This window comes from Ranitomeya variabilis, chromosome 5 (assembly GCF_051348905.1).
Source record: "Ranitomeya variabilis isolate aRanVar5 chromosome 5, aRanVar5.hap1, whole genome shotgun sequence".
Lineage (NCBI taxonomy): Eukaryota > Metazoa > Chordata > Amphibia > Anura > Dendrobatidae > Ranitomeya > Ranitomeya variabilis.
The window spans coordinates 565362038-565385662 of NC_135236.1; the positions used below are offsets into that span (position 1 = coordinate 565362038).

Consider the following 23625-nt stretch of genomic DNA (forward strand, 5'->3'; position numbering starts at 1 on the left):
CTGGATAAGGGGACTCTGGATTTGCCTTCACACCGGCCGGACCCTGCCTACCCTGTGATCTGGTGCTCTGGACTGTGGATGCTGAAGCCTTCAGTAAAGGTAAAGAGACTGCAACCTTGTGTCCTCGTTCTTCACTGCGCCTCACACCATCCACCATCTACACCTCTGGGAAGCCCTGGGGATACACTTCAACTGTGGGAAGGTATATCATCTAGCTGCCATAACATCACCCCAGTGGACCCCTCACAGCAGCGTCGGTCACCCTGACCGAATACCACAGGTGGCGTCACAGACATTTTCCCTTTAAAGACCTTTCCCCCAATTTAAAACGGACGTCCCTAGGGCCACGGACCGGTCAGCCACCGTGACATCCCCATCGAGAACCAAAGGGCCCAGTACCGAGTACCCCAGCTGCCCTACTGGGGGCGATCCAACTTTGGCGTCACGAACAGGATCTACTTAAGCCTGAAAATTGGGTCATGTGCGCCTAAGAACTGTGCCAGAATTGTATTTGAACTGTGATTTGCTGAAAGACTGTGTATTGCCATTTACCGCCAAAATTCCTGCCAAAACCGCCGCCATTACAGCACCATGTGGCGTGCAGGAGGAGTGGGGCGTGTCATCGTGGGGGTAGCCTGGAAGAACAGCGCAAAAGTGGAGCCAGCCCCTCGCAGATACTACTATGCCCAAGAGATATGCCCATCAGTGAGGAAGGTCCGCCTCCTAGTTTGGGATGGTGGGGGAAGAAGAAGAAACCACCCTCCGGAAGAGGAGGAGCAGGAACCACTGGATGCCATTAGGCAGAACCTGGTTAGCAACATGGCGAGTGGAGGTCGCCCAGAAGAGGGGGAGAAAACCCGCAGCTGTCCCGGCCAATGGGAACAGAGCAAGACCCTACCAGGCTGCATGAACCAGGATGTTCTTGGAGTGGAGGTGGACGAGCTGTGTCTGCTGCTCCGGAGCTTGGGGCATCGCGCAACTACTGGCCATGAGCAGCAGTGGCGCAGTCAGCCACCAGAACCCCAGCCTACAGAGGAGAAGACCAGCACAGAAGATGTCGCGGAGGCAGGTAATGACGTCAGCCCTGCCCCGGTAGCCAAGGAACCCCTGCTAGAGGTCGTAGACTCGCCCCCATGACCACCACCCGGCGAGGTGTGTAGCCGCCTAGAGTGTGAAAGGCCCTGGGAGACCCTGAGGACCTCCGACGTCCTGCTGCAGCCCACTAAACAAACTGTGAACATCCAGGGAGAGTGGGTGACATTTAAAAGGACCCACACCACGACCAACCTGATCGGGTTCCCTGGGGAAGGCCAGCCAGAGGGAGAGAAGATTGAGGTGGTCGGGCTAGCGGAATATCAATGCCAGGAAACCCTCTGGCAAGAACAGAAGGAGAGGGAGGCAGAGCGCCGACGCCAGGCTGACTATGAAAAAGATCTACAGGCTAAAGCCCGGGCCAGGCCAGATGAGTCAAGAGTAGTGTTGAGCATTCCGATACTGCAAATATCGGGTATCGGCCGATATTCGCTGTATCGGAATTCCGATACCAAGTTCCGATATTTTTGCGTTATTGGAAATCGGAATCAGGATCCATATTCATGTAAAAAATAAAGAATAAAAATAAAAAATATGGATATACTCACCCACCGACGGCCCCTGGCTCTCAGCGGTGCAAACGGCAGCCTCCGTTCATAAGAATGCAGTGAGTGTAGGACCTGCGATGACGTCGCGGTCTTGTGATTGGTCGTGTGACCGCTCATGTGACCGCTCACATGACTGCAACATCATCGAAGGTCCTTCACTCTCTGCATTCTTAGGAACGGAGACAGACGCTTGCAGCGGTGACAGCCAGGGGCCGTCCGAGGGTGAGTATATCCATATTTTTTATTTTTATTCTTTATTTTTTACATGAATATGGATCCTAGGGCCTGAAGGAGAGTTTCCTCTCCTTCAGACCCTGGGAACCATCCAGGATTGCTCCCTATTACGTTCCGATATTTGTGTCCCATTGACTTGTATTGGTATCGGGTATCGGTATCGGCGATATCCGATATTTTTTGGATATCGGCCGATCCAATCCGATACCGATACTTTCAAATATCGGAAGGTATTGCAGCGCCCCAGAGTCCTGGTCGTTGCAGTACTGTGGCTCCGCCACTATGGGGAGCTGCGGTGCGTCCGATGGCACTGAAGGAGTTCATCTGATCAGGTATCACAGACACCAATACATTTCACAGCTGGGCCTCCGGGGGGAGCTAAGGGTGCTATTCATTAGGCCACTCCCCACCATAGTGGGTAAACTGGGGGTCAGGCAGGAAGTTAGATCAGAAAGCTGACTGGATTGGACGAAGCAACACCTTGTGGCAGAGGGTGTTGTGGAGGAAGAGACAGTAGGGTCTCTGTCAGGGGTGGGATCCTGACAGAGGCTTGGCATTGAAAAGAACGTAACGGGTCCGCGCCAGCTCCGGGAAGCGGCGGGACCCAAGAAAGGATTAGAAGCAAGATAGATTGTGCTGAGTGAGAAACGGGATCACGCAAAGGAGAAATACCAGTAGGAGTCGTGCTGTAAGACCGAAGCAACATCCTACTGAGGCGCATAACCGGTGGCCGGAACGCCGAGGGAGTAGAATAACATTCAGCTTCAAGCAATACTCCAAACAGCGGCAGGGCAGTCAGTCTCAGGCGGGCTGTCTAACTCAAATCACCTATGAAGTCTTGGGAGGCAATTGCGGGAGAGGGGCGTCTCTAGGGTCCCAGAAGAACTCCAGGCCTACCCGACAAACGGGTGCCGTTCCGACCCGAACCTCAGGGAGGGACAAGACTAGCAGAACATCATCTAGTCGAGTTGTGAGGGAACATCAGAAACAGACACAACAGTTGTGGGGTACTTTCCGTAAGCACAACAGGGAAGGACTACAACACATAGCGCTAGGGGGAAGGCACAGATTTCCTCCTGTGAAGAGAACTCTGGACGTGTCATTGGACCGGCCGGACTTGCGTAGCCTGGTGAGCCGTATTCTGGATTGAGGACTCAGAGATCTTCAGTAAAGAGGTAAAGAGACTGCAACCTGGTGTCCTCGTTATTTACCGCGACCTGCACCTCACAACTGCACCGTTACAACACCACTTATTGCACCGGACGTCCCCCACTGACAGACAGGGCCACGGACCGGGTCTAGCCACCGTGACAACCCCAGGACTGAGATCCCAGAGGCCCGGCTCCGGGTACCCCTCGGCCCTGCGGCGGTGTGGGGGCGCTCCAGTATCGCTCAACACTAGTCAGGAGGACTGGGGCCCACAGCGTTATGGAACTGTTGTAAGATTCCGCCTGCAAGGAGGTTGGGGTTTTATTAAAGAACCAAGCCTCTATCCTGAGGTATTTGTGAACCGGCGTGATGTGAAGGCACACCTCATGGAGGGACACCCAGGCCGGGATCTGTACCCTGGTGACCGTGTCACATATACGCGACATTGGGGAGACAAGGGTTGGTATGACCTCCATGTTCACAAGTACAAACTTGAAACCACCGCATCACCATCTCACAGCCCTGATCCCGCATCAAAAGGAACACTACGATCTTCACCCGAACAGGTGACCCCTGCACCGGTCACCATGTGTTCCAAGTGTACCAAAACAACTGTGGCGCGGAGAACTGTGAGTACACAGACCCCCATCAGGAGTGCGGATGCACTCTATGTAGTACCAGGTAGTCGCCCGTATCCAGCAGGACTACTTCCGCTGGTGCTACCTCCAGAACCGTTTAAGTAGAGAAAAATCGACAAGAATGTAAATAGTTCCTAAAAACATTTCCTTTTTCTTACCTTAAAACCCGTCCAGGGTTAACTTTTAAAGGGGTCCCCTGCTTAAAGGATCCTATGTTTTGTTTGCACCAGTTTGCACAAGTTCATCATTGCCTTAAAAACTGCAGGATCATGGACGGTGAATGATTCCTTAACTGCTTGTAAATAGTTTGTACCTTCTTAAAGGTGCTTCCTACTGGTTTTACAAAGGAGGCTTTTACAGAGACTTCCTCTTAACAGAAACTGCTGTTAATATTACTGTAAAAATAACTTTGCTTTTCAGACATGAAGAAAAACCATTGATGTGGCAGAATTCCGGGTCAGGATTACACTGTGTTCCAAATTATTATGCAAATTGGATTTAAGTGTCATAAAGATTTAATTGTTTTGTTTTTCAAATAAACTCGTGGATGGTATTGTGTCTCGGGGCTCAATGGATCACTGAAATCAATCTTAAACACATGTGATAATTGGTTTTCCAGGTGATTCTAATTAAAGGAAAACTACTTAAAAATGATGTTCCACATTATTAAGCAGGTCACGGTTTTCAAGTAACATGGGAAAGAAAAAGGATCTATCTGCTGCTGAAAAGCATCAAATAGTGCAATGCCTTGGTGAAGGGATGAAAACATTAGAAATTTTCAAAAAACATAAGCGTGATCATCGTACTGTTAAGAGATTTGTGGCTGTATCTGAGCACAAATGTGTTTGTGCTGATAAAGGCATAATGAGGAAGATTTCTGCCAGGCAAGTTCATCAGATTAAGAGAGCAGCTGCTAAAAAGCCATTACAAAGCAGCAAACAGATATTTGAAGCTGCTGGTGCCTCTGTAGTCCCTCGAACCTCAAGGTGTAGGCTCCTTCAAAGGCTTGCTGTGGTGCATAAACCTACTATTCGGCCACCCTTAAACAGTGTTCACAAGCAGAAATGGTTGTATTGGGCCCACACATACATGAATACTAATTTCCAAACAGTCTTGTTTACTGATAAGTGTTGAGCAACCCTGGATGGTCCAGATGGATGTAGTAGTGGATGGTTGGTGGATGGCCACCATGTCCCAACAAGGCTGCAACGTCAGGGAGGAGGTGGAGGAGTCATGTTTTGGGCCAGAATCATGGGAAACAGCTGGTAAGGCCCTTTAAGGTTCCTGAAGGTGTGAAAATGACCTCTGCAAAGTATATAGAGTTTCTGACTGACAACTTTGTTCTATGGTCTAAAAAGCAGAAACGTGCCTTCAGGAGCAAAATCATATTCATGCTGACAATGCCCCATCTCATGCTGCAAAGAATACCTCTGAGTCATTCGCTGCTATGGGCATAAAAGGAGATAAACTCATGGTGTGGCCACCATCTTCCCCTGACCTCAACCCTATAGAGAACCTTTAGAGGATCATCAAGCAAAAGATCTATGAGGGTGGGAGGCAGTTCACATTCAAACAGCAGCTCTGGGAGTCTATTCTGACTTGATGCAAAGAAATACAAGCAGAAACTCTCCAAAAACTCACAAGTTCAATGGATGCAAGAATTGTGAAGGTGACATCAAAGAAGGGTCTTATGTTAACATGTAACTTGGCCTGTTGGGATGTTTTGGCGTTAAATAGCTTTTTTGTTCAGTGAATGTAACCTCCTAATGCTGCAAATTCCACAAATGAGCATTTTCAGTTCTTTAAAACATATCAAATGTATAAAAATTCTACTGTGCATAATAATTTGGAACAGTGCATTTTGAGTTTTTATTCATTTTGGAGATTATACTGTTATCATTGGGAGGTTTCTTCAATAAAATTCGATGTATAATCTAACGGGTGATGACTTTTATTAGACTGACTGTCATTTGCACCGACCATTTGGGAAAATCTGAGAAAAATTTAATTTGCATAATAATTTGGAACATAGTGTACACGTCTTGCAGCCCACCCAAACCAACGTTGGGGGTTCGTCACGGGTCCCTCGCATCACGTCACCTTTAACTAGACTTGAATATTGATGATGTGATTGCTTGCACTACATCAGAAAAGACTTGAATGTTGTTTTGCCCTTAAAGGGAATGTTGAATTCTTGCACCTTGATAAACAGTTAATATATTATAAAGTTAATATAATAGATAGTGAGTTCATATAATAAAGATAAATAATTAATTTGAATTTAAATAGTCATAATGTTTACATAGCTGATAGTATGTAGACTAGGAAATAGTTTGAAATGATGTACTCTGAATAAAATTGAAGGAAGATACAGTGAGCCCGTAGGGGGGGTGATAAACTGTTCTGCATTTCAATAAAGTGAACCCGTAGGGGTTAGTGAATTAGTGAATTAGTGAGTTAGTTGGTTAGTTCAAAGTTTGCACTTAGAGGAGAATAACTGTTTTACACTTGAATAAAGATAAGATGCTCGCATATACACTTAGTAAATAGTATACTTGTATGGATAGTTATATTTCATAGTAGTTAGTCATCTAGTATTGGTCAGATTGAAGCAAGGAAATGTAAATATGTTATTGTTTGTAACGTTCAAGTGTCCTCACCTCCCATAAAGGGAAGCATAGTTAAATTAATTTGTTTTATAGCATTTCAAAAATATTGCATGTCTTTTTGCTAATGTATTGTTGTTTTCTTTTCCCAGTCCGGGAGTACTGGATTTAACAGGGGGTAAGGGGGAGTGCAGCGCCCCAGAGTCCAGGTAATTGCAGTCTTGTCATTCTTCCACCAGGGGGAGTGATGTTATGTCTGAAGGCAATAAAGGAGATCACTTTACCTGGTATCACAAACAACACAACACACTTCACACTCCAGTCCGCCAGGGGGAGCTATGCTCCTATTTAGTAGGGCACTCCTCAGAATTAGGTAAAACTGGTGGGCTGGATAGGAAGTTAGGCAGAAGCGAGCTGGACTTCACCCAGTAAGCTGCTATCTGAGCTCCGCTCAGGTTGTGGGTCCCTGACAGGGGTGGGATCCTGTCAGAGGCCTAGACAGAAGGCCACAGAGCTGCACCTGCCCCACGTGCGGCAGCATCCTAAGAAAGAGACAATGGAAGAGAATTATTTTTCGGAGGGTGAGAAACGAAGTCATAGCAAAAGGAGAGGAAACCAGAAGGAGTTCTGCCCTTTAAAAGGCTGCCTCATACCTGAGGCGCAGGATCCGGTAGCCGGAACACTGAGGGAGTCATTGTCTCCAAGCCTAGCTCCAGAGACCGACAGGACAGCTAGTTCCATATTAGTTGCCCGACCTTATACCCAGGAGGCACGGTGGCAACTGTGGAGGCCGGGGCGTGCTAAAGTCCCTGTAAAAAGCCTCAGGCCATCAGTCATACGGGTTTGCCCTATCCTTACCATCAGGGGACAGGGAGAAAGACATAACATCTAGAACATCTACAGCAGTTGTGAGGACCTTACCGAGACGCACAGCAGGGAGTTACTACAACACCCAGGCTCTAGAGGAAGGCCACTGATTTCCACCTGGATAAGGGGACTCTGGATTTGTCTTCAGACCGGCTGGACCCTGCCAACCCTGTGATCTGGTGCTCTGGACTGTGGATGCTGAAGCCTTCAGTAAAGGTAAAGAGACTGCAACCTTGTGTCCTCGTTCTTCACTGCGCCTCACACCATCCACCATCTACAACTCTGGGAAGCCCTGGGCATACATTTCACCTGTGGGAAGGTATACCATCTAGCTGCCATAACATCACCCCAGTGGACCCCTCACAGCAGAGTCGGTCACCCTGACCGAATACCACAGGTGGCGTCACGAACATTTTCCCTTTAAAGACCTTTCCCCCAATTCACAACAGACTTCCCTAGGGCCATGGACCAGGTCAGCCACCGTGACATCCCCATCGAGAACCGAAGGGCCCAGTACCGAGTACCCCGCTGCCCTACTGGGGGCGATCCATAAGCAGGTTGCGGGATGCAGTGATATGCAGAAGGCAGAGCAAGGGTTAACAAATATAACAGTTTTAATTTAACAAGGGTTAACTCCTCGCAGGGAGGTGCAGCGTTAAATGGGTAGAATAACAGTCCAATTGTAAAGGATATGCAGAGTTAAGGAACAATGAATCAGATAACAGCAGTTCTTGTGAATGCTCCGGGGGAGGCATTAGCGCCAACAGTGGCTGGAGCGGTGCTTGTACAAGAAGGTTTCAGCTGGTATCGGTGGTCCATCTTCTGGCAGCAGCGGTCGGTGTCCGGTATCTTCCGCTGAGCCACTAGTCCATGAACATATGCGGCCGGAGAAAACAAGGCCTCAGCACAATCAGAGTCTCATGTGGGCGGAAAGGTATACGTTGGTAAGGTGGGCTGAAAACATCTGTCCAGTACCCGGTTCTCTCTTTGCAGCACGTGTGCTGTACTCACGGTCACGAAGCACACAGCACCTCACTCTCTGCCAGCTACTCTGCATGCTGCACTTCTCTCTCTATGCTGCATGCTGCCTGTTCCCACCAAGACTGAAGCATTGACAAGAGCTGGCATGCAGTGCTTAGCTCAACAGGGCTCCCAGCTCTTTCCTTATTATTGTGGTGGGATCCGGCAGCGTCCAGGCATCGGATCGGTAGCGTCCTGGCATCGGATCGGCCACGTGTCATTGCGGCCCAGCTGCGTACCCCTCAGAGCCCGCTGCACATGCACCTTGCCTCTGTCACTGCCAACGGGAAACTGCCTGATGGTGCGTGAGCTTTTAATTATAACCGTGCCCCTAGCTTGCGGGTCCGGGTCTGTCCAGTACCCGGTTCTCTCTTTGTGGCACGTGTGCTGTACTCACAGTCACGAAGCACACGGCATCTCGCTCTCTGCCAGCTACTGTGCGTGCTGCACTTCTCTCTCTATGCTGCGCCCTGCCTGTTCCTGAAGCATCGACAACAGTTGGCATGCAGTGCTTAGCTGAACAGGGCTTCCAGCTTTTTCCTTATTACTGTGGTGGGATCCGGCAGCGTCCTGGCATCGGATCGGCTGCGTGTCATTGCGGCCCGGCTGTGTACCCCTCAGAGCCCGCTGCTGACGCACCTTGCCTCTGTCACTGCCAGCGGGAAACTGCCTGATGGTGCGTGCGCTTTAATAATAACTGTGCCCCCAGCTTCTGGGTCAGAGAACCTGTCTGGGCCTTTTTGTCTGCCCCTGGACAACATGGGACGCAGCCTCAGCAGTTCCGGACCCAGCATGATGCAGGCACCTGTAGCCCGGTCTTCCTCCTTGCACTGCCGCCTTCTTTACTACATGGGTTTGCTGCATCCTGATGGTGCATTTGTTCAATGACCTGGGCAGGTAAACACTGCTGGCCCTTTTCTGCTGTATTAATACTTGAATTTTTGGAGGATTTTTAGTCCTCTTTTTGTGGCTTTGCTATTAAATGTAAGTATTGTGCTCATTCACATAGACCAGCAAATAAAACAGGGAGCACCCAGCAGTTGCAGAAAAAATTATAAATACATAAATTAAATAAATTAAATTAAATTAAAAAATAATTGAGCTAATCAATAATTATTAATACAAAAATAAAAATCACGACACATTACCTTTATTGACATTGGCTTTATGATTGGGGCTGTTGTCCTGTTGCAGAATAAATTTTAAGTCATTAGGACTCTTCCCTGAAGGTACTGCCTGACAGATAAGAATCTGCTAGTGTTTCTCAGAATTGAGGAGACAATTAATCATGACTAGTGTTGAGTGATATCTTCCGATATTCAAAAGTATTGTATCGGATTGGATTTGCCAATATTCGAAAAATATCGGATATCGCCGATACCGATACCCGATACCAATGCAAGTCAATGGGACCAAAATATCGGAATTAAAATAAACCCTTTCTTTCCTTGTAGGTTCATTCTACAGGGAAACAACAAATAATAATGTAGGATGTATTGGGTGAGGTGGAGGAGACATTAAAGGCATAGAGGTTTAGCCCAATCAACTGGAATAGCAGGAATTAAAAAAATTTTTAAGACGTTTGGAGTTTTCAAAGATATTGACTATGTTAATATTTTTTATATTTTGTCAGATATTGATGTTTCACTAATTCCATGCTCTTCACCTTCTTTTTTACTTCTCCAACACTTTCTTCTTCATCATCCTCAGCAGCAGCATCTTTTACATCTACTTCTTCTTCACCTTAATCATCTTCTTTTTCACCTTCTTCCTATTATTCTTTTTTGTTACATTCTTCATATTCTTTTCATTAAACTATTATTCTTCTTCATATTCTACTTCTTCATCATATTCTTATTTGTGACAGGCATTCCTGTAGTTGTGATCTATTAGGGTATGTTTCACGTTCAGGAAACGATGCGTTTTTGACGCTGCGTTTTTCCGCAGCGTCAAAAACGCAGCGTCCAGATGTTACAGCATAGTGGAGGGGATTTCATGAAATCCCGACTCCACTATGCGTTAAAAAACGCATGCGTTTTTGCTGCAAAAACGCATGCGCGGTGCGTTTTTTCAAAACGCAGCATGTTGCTACAATGAGCAAAACATGCAGGAACACCGCAGGTGACCTGCCAGTGACCTCAGGTGCAGTTTTGGTCAGGATTTTACTTGCATAAAATCCTGACCAAAGCCTGAAGCAAACCTGAACGTGGAAACATACCCTAAGGGTATGTTTCCACGGTCAGGAAACGCTGCTTGTTTGACGCTGCGCAGAGCTGCAGCGTCAAACAAGCAGCGTCCAGATGTTCCAGCATAGTGGAGGGGATTTTATGAAATCCCGTGTCTACTATGCGTGGAAACCCGCACGCGGCGGCCCTGCGACTCCGGACATGCTGCGCGTCTTTTCAGATCGCAGCATGTCCGTACACCTTGCGGGGACGCAGCGTCCCCGCAAGGCATATCACAGGGCCCTATGGGACAGAGCGATCATCCCGGATGTGAAGAGTTAACACATCCGGCATGATCGCGTCCCAGAAAGGGGGCGGGGCTTAGCGCCGAGCGGCTTCGCCGCTGCGGCGATACCGCCGGCCATCCTGAACGTGGAGACATAGCCTAAGGGTATGTGTCCACGTTCAGGAAATGCTGAGTTTTTGACGCAGCGTTGAGCAGCATGCATAAAAAACGCAGCGTCCAGATGGTACAGCATAGTGGAGGGGATTTCATTAAATCCTGTCTCCACTATGCAGTAAAAGACGCATGCGGCACACCCGAGAAAACTCACATGCGGCGCGTCTTTTAAGAACGCAGCATGTCCTTACATTGCAGAAAAAACTCAAGGACAACGCAGGTGACCTGCCAGTGACCTCAGGTGCAGATTTGGTCAGGATTTTACCTGCATAAAATCCTGACCAAATCCTGAAGCAATCCTGAACGTGGACACATACCCTAAAAGTTTGAAGATTACACCTTCCGTTCTGCCTGTCACAAACGAGTTACAACAAGATTTGTCCGCGTTCAGTTTGGCCTGCAGCAGCAGGCTTTTTCCAGGGGCACCACGAGGGGGAACAGACTCACCCCCATACACTGCTTAGTCTTCTTCTGCTTATAATTTAGATAATATCTTTTGCTCTGATGTCTAGTTTTATGCTTAATGTTCTTCTGCTCTTTGTTCTGCAGCTTCTTGTTCTTCTGCTTCTCGGTCTTCAGGGTCGTCATCTCCAGGGTCGTCGTCTCCAGGGTTGTCGTCTCTGGGGTTGTTGTCGTCTTCGGGGTGGTCTTCAGGGTTGTCGTCTCCAGGGTCGTCGTCTCAGGGGTCGTCGTTTCTGGGGTCGTCGTCTTCAGGGTCTTGAACTTGGAAATGTAGCAGAAGGTACAAGAAGGCTGAGGAAATGCCGAGAACCAGCTGATGGTACTGGAACCCGGATGGCTACCCGAAGGTCCAAGAGCCAATGGAACTACCAAGGACCAGCTGACTGTACTGGAACCCGGTTACTACGCAGGAGGTACCCATGCCAGAAAGCACTACCAAGGACCACCTGACGTTGGTGGAACTCGGACACCGAGTAGGAGGCACCTAAGCCAAAGGCTCTGCCCAGAACCAGCTGATGGTACTGGAACCAGGATGGGTAGCCGAAGGTACAAGAGCCAATGGAACTACCGAGGACCAGCTGATGTTACTGGACCCCGGTAACTAAGCAGGAGGTACCCGTGCCAGAAAGCACTACCAAGGACCACCTGACGTTGGTGGAACTCGGATACCCAGAAGGAGGCACCTAAGCCAAAGGCTCTGCCCGGAACCAGCTGACGGTACTGGAACCAGGATTGGGAGCAGAAGGTACAAGAGCAAAAGACACTGCCGAAAACCAGCTGACGGTACTGGAACCCAGATGGCTACCCAAAGGTCCAAGAGCCAATGGAACTACCGAGGACCAGCTGATGGTACTGGAACCCGGTTACTAAGCAGGAGGTACCCATGCCAGAAAGCACTACCAATGACCACCTGATGTTGGTGGAACTCGGATACCCAGAAGGAGGCACCTAAGCCAAAGGCTCTGCCAGAACCAGCTGACAGTACTGAAACCAGGATGGGGAGCAGAAGGTACAAGAGCAAAAGACACTGCCGAGAACCAGCTGACGGTACTGGAACCCAGATGGGTAGCAGAAGGTACAAGAGCCAATGGAACAACCGAGGACCAGCTGACGTTACTGGAACCCGGTTACTAAGCAGGAGGTACTCGTGCCAGAAAGCACTACCAAGGACCACCTGACATTGGTGGAACTCGGATACCCGGAAGGAGGCACCTAAGCCAAAGGCTCTGCCCAGAACCAGCTGACGGTACTGGAACCAGGGGACCTATTCAAGATTGTCTTCCTAAGAACCAGCTAATGGTGCTGGAACTCAGATAGGCAGCAGAAGGTCCACAGAAAAAACAAAAGTTGCTAGGCCGCGAGCCGGCCGTAGTTACCAAAAATCCACAGTCCTATACAGGGGGAGCTTGTCCTATTGGCACTGCGGAACCAGCCTTGATTTCCAGTTCCCGCAGCCCACATAGGAAGCTCCTAAACTGCATGCACCATAGAGTTGGCTAGCCCGACCGCAACATGACAGGGCAACGTATTGGAGGCAAAGTGACCTTGACACTACCCGGAAATAGCTGTCATGCTGGAACCAGGCTGGGCAGGAGGGAGTACCCGTGCCAAAGACACTTCAGAGCAGCAACTGGCGGTGTTGGAGCCCAGGGATTACATGACAAACAAAGTGTAGGCTGAGGCCTAATTGGAGCAAGTTGAAAGGGAACCTTTAACCTCCCAGGCGTTAGCAACTAGAAGAGCCACCTTGTGCAGCAGTAATGCTGCACAAGGAAAAGGTGGCTCTTTTAATTATGCTCCTTGCACACGCTGAACGAAACACTTATAAAGTTTGGCCCCTCATATCGTGAAACCGTCACGGAGGCGGGACTTTCCTTCATAATGAGACGCAACACAGCCATCATTCCTACCCCCTTGGCGCCGGGTGCCGCCTTCTCAGCGTTGTTTGATTCTGTCCCATAGCCTGCGCTGTTATGTTAAAACTTGGCCATGCGCAGTTAGCGCTGCCCGTCTTCTGACATCATTTGGTGTCAGGCTGACTGTGCCTGTGCGGTCGCGCTGTCCGAGATCACGCCCCGCAGTGCCTTCTGATTTATTCACACTGCGGGGCTGGGATTCATGGCCTTGCGCAGTGCATATGTTCACCTCTCACTCATCTCTTTCTGCCTTCTTCTGACTGTGCGGCGTCAGCTGATCCCTAATCACATGCCACGGCCGTGATGCCGCACAGTCTGAAGAAGGCGTAAGGAGATGAGTGAGAGGCGAAGATATGCACTGTGCATGCCCATGAATCCCAGCTCCGCAGTGTCTTCTGATTTATTCACACTGCGGAGCTGGGATTCATGGCCTTGCGCAGTGCATATCTTCGCCTCTCACTCATCTCCTTACGCCTTCTTCAGACTGTGCGGTGTCAGCTGATCCCTAATCACATGACACGGACGTGAAGCCGCAAAGTCTGAAGAAGGCGTAAGGAGATGAGTGAGAGGCGAAGATGTGCACTGTCATGCCCATGAATCCCAGCCCCGCAGTGTCTTCTGAGTTATTCACACTGCGGGGCTGGGATTCACGGCTTTGTGCAGTAAATATCTTCCTAGTAGAAAAAATGCACATTGATATAACTCACATAGGACGCCAGTCACACTGATAAGTGTGGTGCAGTGTCTGGTATGCAACCTATTAATGACGCCCCTTGTATTAACAGGCAGGCTGCCCAGCACTATAATATGCAGCACACAGTGACAGACGCCCCAGAAAAACCTAACCAACATAGAGGCCTGGCCACATCCTGCAAAAAAGGATATGATATAGTGCAAAAAAAATGCATGCATATGACAAACACATACACTATATGAGGTATTGGTTTAATATATTGGCCAAAATAAAGATAGCCCGCAACCCAACGTCAAGGGTCCTCATTATATTGTGGGTTCTACCACTAATATAAAAAAACAGCTAACATAGAAAAAAAACTCAGAAAAAATACATACAACAAGATACGGCCTTCCCAGAACCCTGTCTGATGACAAATGCAGACTTAGCAGGATGCAGCAGGCCTCCACTGATAAAGGCTAGGAGCGGCACATGTGCAAACTACTTGGTAAAAACAACCACCCCCACCCTCCAAACATTGCAGGGGTTGGCTGCCTAGTAGAAAAAATGCACATTGATATAACTCACATAGGACGCCAGTCACACTGATAAGTGTGGTGCACAGTGTCTGGTATGCAACCTATTAATGACGCCCCTTGTATTAACAGGCAGGCTGCCCAGCACTATAATATGCAGCACACAGTGACAGACGCCCCAGAAAAACCTAACCAACATAGAGGCCTGGCCACATCCTGCAAAAAAGGATATGATATAATGCAAGAAAAAAAAAATGCATGCATATGATAAACACATACACTATATGAGGTATTGGTTTAATATTTTGGCCAAAATAAAGTAAGCCCGCAACCCAACGTCAAGGGTCCTCATTATATTGCGGGTCCTACCACTAATATCAAAAAACAGCTAACATAGAAAAAAAAACTCAGAAAAAATACATACAACAAGATACGGCCTTTTCTACTAGGCAGCCAACCCCTGCAATGTTTGGAGGGTGGGGGTGGTTGTTTTTATCAAGTAGTTTGCACATGTGCCGCTCCTAGCCTTTATCAGTGGAGGCCTGCTGCATCCTGCTAAGTGTTCATTTGACATCAGACAGGGTTCTGGGAAGGCCGTATCTTGTTGTATGTATTTTTTCTGAGTTTTTTTTTCTATGTTAGCTGTTTTTTTATATTAGTGGTAGGACCCGCAATATAATGAGGACCCTTGACGTTTGGTTGCGGGCTTACTTTATTTTGGCCAAAATATTAAACCAATACCTCATATAGTGTATGTGTTTATCATATGCATGCATTTTTTTTTTGCACTATATCATATCCTTTTTTGCAGGATGTGGCCAGGCCTCTATGTTGGTTAGGTTTTTCTGGGGTGTCTGTCACTGTGTGCTGCATATTATAGTGCTGGGCAGCCCACCTGTTAATACAAGGGGCGTCATTAATAGGTTGCATACCAGACACTGTGCACCACACTTATCAGTGTGACTGGCATCCTATGTGCAGTAAATATCTTCGCCTCTCACTCATCTCCTTACGCCTTCTTCAGACTGTGCGGCGTCAGCTGATCCCTAATCTCATGCCACGGCCGTGGCGCCGCACAGTCTAAAGAAGGCGGAAGGAGATGAGTGAGAGGCGAAGATATGCACTGCGCATGCCCAAGAATCCCAGCCCCGCAGTGAGAATAAATAAGACACTGCGGCCGCACAGGTGCAGTCATCCTGGCACCAAATGATGTCAGAAGACTTGCAGCGCTAACTGCGCATTCCCAAGGTTTAACATAACAGATTCAAACGACACTGAGGAGGCGGCGCCCGGCGCCAAGGGAGTAGGACCGACGGCTGTGTTGTGTCTCATTACGAAGGAAAGTCCCACCTCTGGGACAGTTTTACGGTATGAGGGGACACATTTTATAAGTGTTAAGTTCAGTGGGTGCAAGGAGCATAACAAAAAGAGCCACCTTTTCCTTGTGCAGCATTACTGCTGCACAGGGTGGCTCTTTCAGATACAAATGCCTGGGGGGAAGGGACAGGTTCTCTTTAATGTTGACACTACAATCTCTGTTGTAGTGTCAGTGTGGCAGTCTCAGGACACATTGCCGGATACACAGCAGGGGAGCAGCTGGCGTTACTGACATCATTTGGTGTCAGGCTGGCTGCGCCTGTGCGGCCGCCCTGCCCGAGATCCCACCTCGCATTGTCTTCTGATTTAATCACACTGCGGGCCTGGGAATCATGGGCATGCGCAGTGCATATCTTCACCTCTCACTCATTTCCTTCAGCCTTCTTCAGACTGTGCAGCGTCACGGCCATGGCATGTGATTAGGGATCAGCTGATGCCGCACAGTCTGAAGAAGGCGGAAGGAGATGAGTGAGAGGCGAAGGTATGCACTGCGCAAGGCCATGAATCCCAGGCCCGCAGTGTGATTAAATCAGAAGACACTGCGAGGCCGGATCTCTGGCAGCGCGGCAGCACAGGCGCAGTCATCCTGACACCAAATGATGTCAGAAGACGAGCAGCGCTAACTGCGCATGCCCAAGGCTTAACATAACAGCGCAGGCTCCGGGACAGATTCAAACAACGCTGAGGAGGCGGCGCCTGGCGCCAAGAAGGTAGGAATGATGGCTGTGTTGCGTCTCATTACGAAGGAAAGTCGCATCTCCGGGACGGTTTTACGGTATGAGGGGACACATTTTATAAGCGTTAAGTTCAGCGGGTGCAAGGAGCATAACTAAAAGAGCCACCTTTTCCTTGTGCAGCATTCCGATAATACACTAGCAGCAGGGCAACCAGCACCTCCAATGCATACTAGCTTAGCTCTGGCCATGTATCCAGCTTAGAGACCCAAAATTTGAAGGGGGCAGAGCCGTCTGGGAGTACAGTAAGAGGGCAAGACATGTAGTCTGTCACCATCTGACGGAAACGTTGCCTCCTGCTGACTGGAGCTATCTTTGATGGTGTAGACATTTGTGGCGGGCACACAAAACTTTGCCACAGTTGGGCCATACTGGTCTTGCCTTGTACTGAGGCACAGCTTCTGCTCCCTCTTTGTGCAGAGCTTCCTCCACTGCCTTGACGCACTGAGCTGCTTTGTAAAGCACTAGCAGCACTGCTCTCAATTGGACTAGAGAAGATGATGGACTGCACCAGTGTGTCTTGGTACTCCTACATTTTATGCTCCCGGTTCAACGGTGTAATGAGGCTTTGAAAGTTGTCCCGGTAGCGAGGATCTAGGAGGGTGTACACCCAATAATCAGCCGTGTTGAGAATGTGGACGATGCGGCGGTCATTTCTCAGGCACTGCAGCATGAAATCAACCTTGTGCTGCAGACTGCCAACTGGCCAAGAAACGCTGTCCCCTGCTTGAGGCGTGATCTCTGCCTGCTCTGCATCACCCCACCCTCGCTCTACACACTGACTACTGGAGAATTGTGTAACTCCCTCCTCTGGACAGATGACTTCCTCCTCCATTGACTCCTCCTCATCCTCCTCACAAAGTGTCCCCTGCCTAGGCCTTTGTGAGGAACCACATTGCGCTGACTGTCCAGAAGCAGATGGAATTGTTTACTCCTCATCCTCCACCTCTTCCACAACATCATCCCTTAGCGCTTGCAGTGTTCTTTCAAGCAGGCAGATAAGGGGGACAGTCATGCTGACTAGTGCATCATCTGCACTCACCATCCGCGTGGAATCATCGAAGGCACGCAAAACCTGGCAGACGTCCTTCATAGTGGCCCACTCAGTGGTTGTGAATGGCGCGCATTGCGACTTCTTTGCGCCTGATGCAGCTGGTACGCCATTACTGCTGGCTGCTGCTCACACAACCGCTCCAACATATGTAACGTGGAATTCTACCTGGTGTGTAGGTCACATATGATGTGATGTTCCGGAAGGCGGAATCGGCGCTGCAGAGCTGCAATGCGCGATCTTGCCATGCTGGAACGCCGCAAGTGAGCACACTGTAGGCGGACCTTGTGCAGCAGTGCATCAAGATCCGGATAGTTCCTCAAAAAACTCTGCACGACCAAGTTGAGCACATGTGCCAGACATGGGATGTGAGTGAGGTTGCCTAGGGCCAGAGCTGCCACCAGATTTCGGCCATTGTCACACACTACCATGCCTGGCTGGAGATTCGCTGGCACAAACCACACGTCGCTCTCCTGCTTGATGGCATTCCAGAGCTCCTGCACTGTGTGGCTTCGATTCCCCAAAGAAATTAATTTCAATACGGCCTGTTGACGTTTGGCCACAGCTGTGCTCATATCGGTCGTAACAGGTAAACGTTCACGGGTCCATGTGGAGGTGGACTGTGACGGCTCCTGCAGTGCTGATTCTGAGGAACTTGAGTATGAGGAGGAGTCAATGTGTACAGACTGGATTCCTGCAATCCATGGAGTTGGCAGAACACATCCTGCGCCACTCGCACAATCTGTACCCGGCTCCACAACATTTACCCAATGGGCAGTGAGGGAAAGGTATCGCCCCTGTCCATGGTGACTGGTCCATGCATCGGTGGTGAGGTCAACCTTGCTACTGACGGCATTCAGTAGCGCGTGTTTTATATTTCCCTCCACATGCTTTTGCAGGGCAGGGACAGCTTGCCTGCTGAAATAAAAGCGTCTGGGCACATTGTATTGTGGGACTGCCAATGCCATCAAGTTACGGAAGGTGTCAGTCTCCACCAGCCTGAATGACAGCATTTCAAGGGACAGTAGTTTTGCAATGCCAGCATTTAGAGCCTGTGCTCGGGGGTGGTTTGCCGAGAATGGCCACCTTTTCTCCCATGCCTGTGCTACCGATGGCTGTAGACAGGGCTGGGAGTGTGAGGATGACTGGGAACTTGGTGCTGTGGGTGGAATTACACTGGATGTCTGGACTACAGTGTCAGAGGTTCTTCCATGGAGATCCTGTGAGGAAGCTGAACCAACTGTGTGTGAGCTGGAGAAAGAGGCAAAAACATGAGCTGAAGAGGTGGTAGGTGCCGCTGTAGGTTGGCCTAGGTCTTCAGTGTGTTTTTGTAACTCCACCGCACATGTTTCCACAAATTTGTGGTATTGAGGTTGCTGACACTTTTCCCTCTTTTGACTTTCTGATGACACACCTTGTATTTGACTAAGGAAATGTCATCTGCAACTGTGTCAAAAAAGGACCAGGCACTGCAAGTCTTGGGAGTGCCCGTTTTGGCTTTTTGAAGAGGCATGCTCCTAACGGGTGCCAAAGTGGAGGCTACAGGCACCACAGTCTTCCCCCTCCCTCTCCCTCTTTGGGCCGTTCGGGGAATCTCTTCCTCAGAGCTGCTTCCACCACCTTCCTGTACCTCACGCCATTATGGGTCAATGACCTCATCATCTACACTACCCTCTTCCACCTACTGCTTCTCCTAGGTAGTCTCAGCAGCACAGTAAGCACCTGAAAGTGGCGCCTGAGTCTCATCATCAAATGCGTACTGAGGTGTGCTGATCGGAGGCACTGGCCCACCCGTCTCTTCAGAGTCAGAGAGACAAAGCTGCATACTGCCTCTTCTTCCATTTCTCCAATGCTGCTTGGCTGGCCCCCTCTTTCCAAGCCAAGAGATTCAGAGAACAGAAGTAGAGATGGCTTCTGTCCTGGGCTCTATGACTGCCTGGGCAATTTGGCAGGTGGTGAAGAGACAGATGGGTGCTCTTCAGTGCTCTGTGCCTGAGAGGATGTGGCACTAATTGAAGTCGATGCGTTAGCTGCCATCCATCTGACAACGGCTTCCATTTGTTCATCCCGCAGCAGCGGGGCACGGCGAGCTCCTACAAAGCTGCGCATGAAGGAATTTTCCCTGCTAAAACTGGGGGATGATGAGTCACCAGTGCCCGCAGCAGGCACAGTATCCCCACATCCTCTCCCTGCTCCGCCTCCATGCCCATGCCCACGTGCCTTACTCCCTACCTTCTTCATCTTGGTAGACTGATAAAGATAGGCAGAAAAGTACTAAGGGCTTAGTGTGCTTATTCCTGAACAGCTGCTAACAGGTATAAGGAACACTAATTTTATCAAGTGTGGACTAGACTTTAATATGAGCTAATGTGGCCTACACAACTCTAAAGTGGAGTGTTTGGTGAACTTTATAAACTTTTTGTTTTTTCAGCAGAACAGACTACAGAGTGAGCTGCACTCACAAAGAGACCGTGCACACAGCCGTAAACGGCGCTGCAAGGCCAAAAAATGCTCCACTATGTAATCCTATATAGTGTTTTTCCACAATCTAGCAGGATACGGATGGAAAGCCTCTAATAGGATAAATTTGAAAAAATGTGCAGCAGGCTGCACTAATTGAGAAACGGACAATGGAACGGTATGAGGCAGTGATGCACCCTGAGCTGACTACAACCGGCTGTGGCGGCAGAACAGACTACAGAGTGAGCTGCACTCACACAGACACCTTGCAGAGAGCCGTGAACAGCGCTGCAAGGCAAAAACAAGGTTCTCACACAGCGGTTGCTAAATTAGTGTGGGTAAAGCACAATGAAGCAAATCGCTATCTCTAAACTGGCCCTCAGTCAGAACACAGTGTCCTGTCTGTAACTGAATTCACAGCAGAGTGAACCCAAAATGGCGGCGGCGACTTTTATAGTGCATCATGACATCATTTTAGCAGCCAATCACAGCCATGCTAGTACTTACATGCCTACCATGCAGAACAGGATGTGCCCACACTTCTAATCATTCCTCATTGGCTGAATTCTGGCTCTTTGGATTATGGGAACTTCCGATTCCAGTATCCGATATACTGAAAGTATCGGAACTCGGTATCGGAATTCCGATACCGCAAATATCGGCCGATACCCAATACTTGCGGTATCGGAATGCTCAACACTAATCATGACCAATTCCCCAACTCCATTTGCTGAAATGCAAGTAGTGGATCTTGACAATTTGCATGCCCAAGTACATTCAGCGTGACAGAGCTTTCCTCAGCAATAGTGATGACCAAGCATGCTCACCACTACTCGGTGCTCGCCTGAGCATCGCAGTACTCGCGATGCTCGGAGAGCGCCGAGTATTTCCGGCTTTGCTCGGCGGAAGTTCGGATCCGTGCCCTGCATGTTTGGCGCTCTTTAGAGTGCCAATGAACATGCAGGGATTGTCTGCCACACACTGTATTTCCGCAGCCATGTTGGTTGGCATTGCAGTGATTGGCTGGCCGCACAGCGTCATCAGGTCTATATCAGACCTGGTGCCACCATGCTCATCCCAGTCTGCTCCGGAATCAGGCAGTGTAGGAAGAGTTGCTGCTGAGCTAGTGAGAGATATGTTTGTTTGTTTACTTAGAGTGGGTATATCATATATTATACAAATATCCATCTCAGCTAACAGTCCTTCTGAGGACTAATAAAGCTGCAGAGATATCAGTGCTAGGCTGGCAGGCAGTTTATGTGGCAGACTGCAGTACATATAGCAATAAGGTCCATTCCAATTCTGTCTGCTGCTGCCTATTGCAGATATTTATAGACATAGCCCCAGGTATCAGGGGCCAGTAATAATTTTTTAAAAATCTTAATCCGCATTATTTGCTTTAAAAGCAATCCAGAGAACACCATTTCTGTGCTCCATTTGCGTGTTGGCACTGCAGATTACAGCCAGATCCTTTCCATATTACAGTGCTAATAATTCAGCTATTTTAAACTGGGGTTTGTCCGTCCCATGATCACATATCAGTGTGCTCAAAATTGTGTCATTTCAGGACTCCATTTAAATTTTTTAGCAGTGACTTAGCCAAGTTATTGAGACCAGTTTGCTGGAAAAAAATAGTTACCTACAGGCCAGATTTTTCAAACAGTGGTTTGTCTGTGCCACGGATCACATATCAGTGTTGTCAAAATTGTGCCAATTCAGGCCTCCATTTACATTTTGTTGCAGTGTCTGTTACGGCTGGCGGAACGCACCGAGTAATGATATGGATTGCTATTGGTGCGTTCGCAGCCTGGGGTCCACCGTGCAGGAGAGAAGCCTGCTGCAAGAGGAATGGCGGCCCTATATGGCGGTATAATGTCAAATTAGATGCGAGCTCCATCACTCGGTCAGTATAGCACGACCCCTGTTGCTTCACAGGGTCGTAGAATGATTAGTGGGACTAAGATGCTAGGCCAAGCGACTAATTGCCCTCACTGATGCTAGCTACCTGCCTAACAGAATTCCCACGGCTAACGGACACTCTCCATGTGTAGCCTGAGTAGCAGAGTAAGACTAGCAACAAAATAGAAGTGATATTAGTGCATGGCCATGCGGCCATGCAAACCTTTTATAGCTGCTGCAACTTCAGGACCTTCCTAGAGGACCAATGGGAGCTGCTACAGGACCTGAGCGTGTGACCCCCGACCTCCAATGAATGGTCCTCCCTTGGGCATGCTCAGAAGGGAAAAAGCAGGATTTAGTCCCAGAGACGTCTGTTCGCCATAGACCAGTACTGGCTACAATGGCTGAGCCTGGAAGAGCAGCAGTAGCCAAGCGCAGAGTATCAGCCTGAGCCAGACGCTGGGACCGACGCCTCCGCTGAGCAGACTCCACTGTGGCTGGAGGAGAATGAGAGACCGCAGCGGAGGTGGCTCGAGATTCTCACTGTGCAGCGGCGGGAACTCAACACCTTTTTCAGCCATTTGTAGTGAACGTGGAAAATATTATAGTTCATTTAAAATGGGCAAGGCGTGTGGCAATGGATAGGGAACTCGACGTGATGGTGATGGTGCATGCAGAGGCCGAGGCTGTAGACAAGCTGAAATTGTGCCACAACAAACACCCACATCTTCTCACAAGACCTTCCTGTCCCTATTACAAGGGGACCGCAGCACTATTGAACCCAGAGCAGTGTCAAAAGGTTGTTGGTTGGATAGCAGATAATGCTTCCAATCACTTAGCAACCACTACCATCCTGTCTTCCTGATGGTCAAGTCTCAGTAGCCATGAGTCTAGACCGCATATTCCTTACCGTGATCCTCCTACCTCCCAACATGCCAAGTGCCTGGAGACAACTGGTCCACATTTGGACACTCTGAAGAGCTATTCACTTTCCCATTTATAGATTCGGGCCTCTTGCCCTGTCCACTTGAAGCGGGGCAAGAGGAGATCGCATGTTGCGATGCCCTAATATTTTAGCAGCCACGGTCACACGAAGTCGACCGTGGGACAGTGTCACAAGAGGTGGACGATAATGAGACACAATTGCCAGAAAGTCAGGAGAAGGACCAGGGTGCAAAAGTGGAGGACGAGGTGGTGGATGATATAGTAACTGACCAAAGTTGGAAGGAGGACATGCAGCACACATGGAGAGGGAGGTGTAGCACCCCAGCAGGCAGTAAGAAGCAGTGTGGTGGCTGCAGACAGAAGGCAGGCAACTGTTCCCCATAACACCAACACGATGGAAGTTTCCAGTCCAAATATTAGGTCTTCCCAGGTCTAGTTGCTTTTTAAAGACTCTGCCGATAAGCCCAAACAGGCCATTTGCACCACCTGCCATGCCTGCAGCAGCAGAAGTAGCAAAACTACCAGTCTGACCACCAACAGCATGATCAGGCACATGGCAGCAAAGCACCTGACTTTGTGGGCCAAACCCCATGGTCCAGGAACAGTGTCTGCGGGTGACATCACTGCTTCTTCTGCTGTTGTGCATGCAAGCCAATCCCCTGTCCATGGTGCATGCAAAGATGCCTCCTGCCCTACATCTGCTGTTTCACACACTCAACCAGCACCATCATGAAGCACGTCCACGTTCTCGATGTGCCATCTCAGCCACGTCCACGTTCTCGATGTGCCATCT

General features: G+C 49.1%; 1 protein-coding gene across 1 annotated transcript in view; it reads left to right on the forward strand.

Annotated features, from left to right (window-relative positions):
- The first annotated feature begins 3409 nt into the window (after positions 1–3409).
- Positions 3410–23625, forward strand: part of LOC143775108 (uncharacterized) — a 45325-nt gene continuing 25109 nt past the window's right edge. Inside the window, exon 1 of the mRNA XM_077262954.1 lies at positions 3410–3589. Within this exon, the coding sequence (XP_077119069.1) occupies positions 3410–3589 (180 nt within the window). The remainder of the gene's footprint in view (positions 3590–23625) is intronic.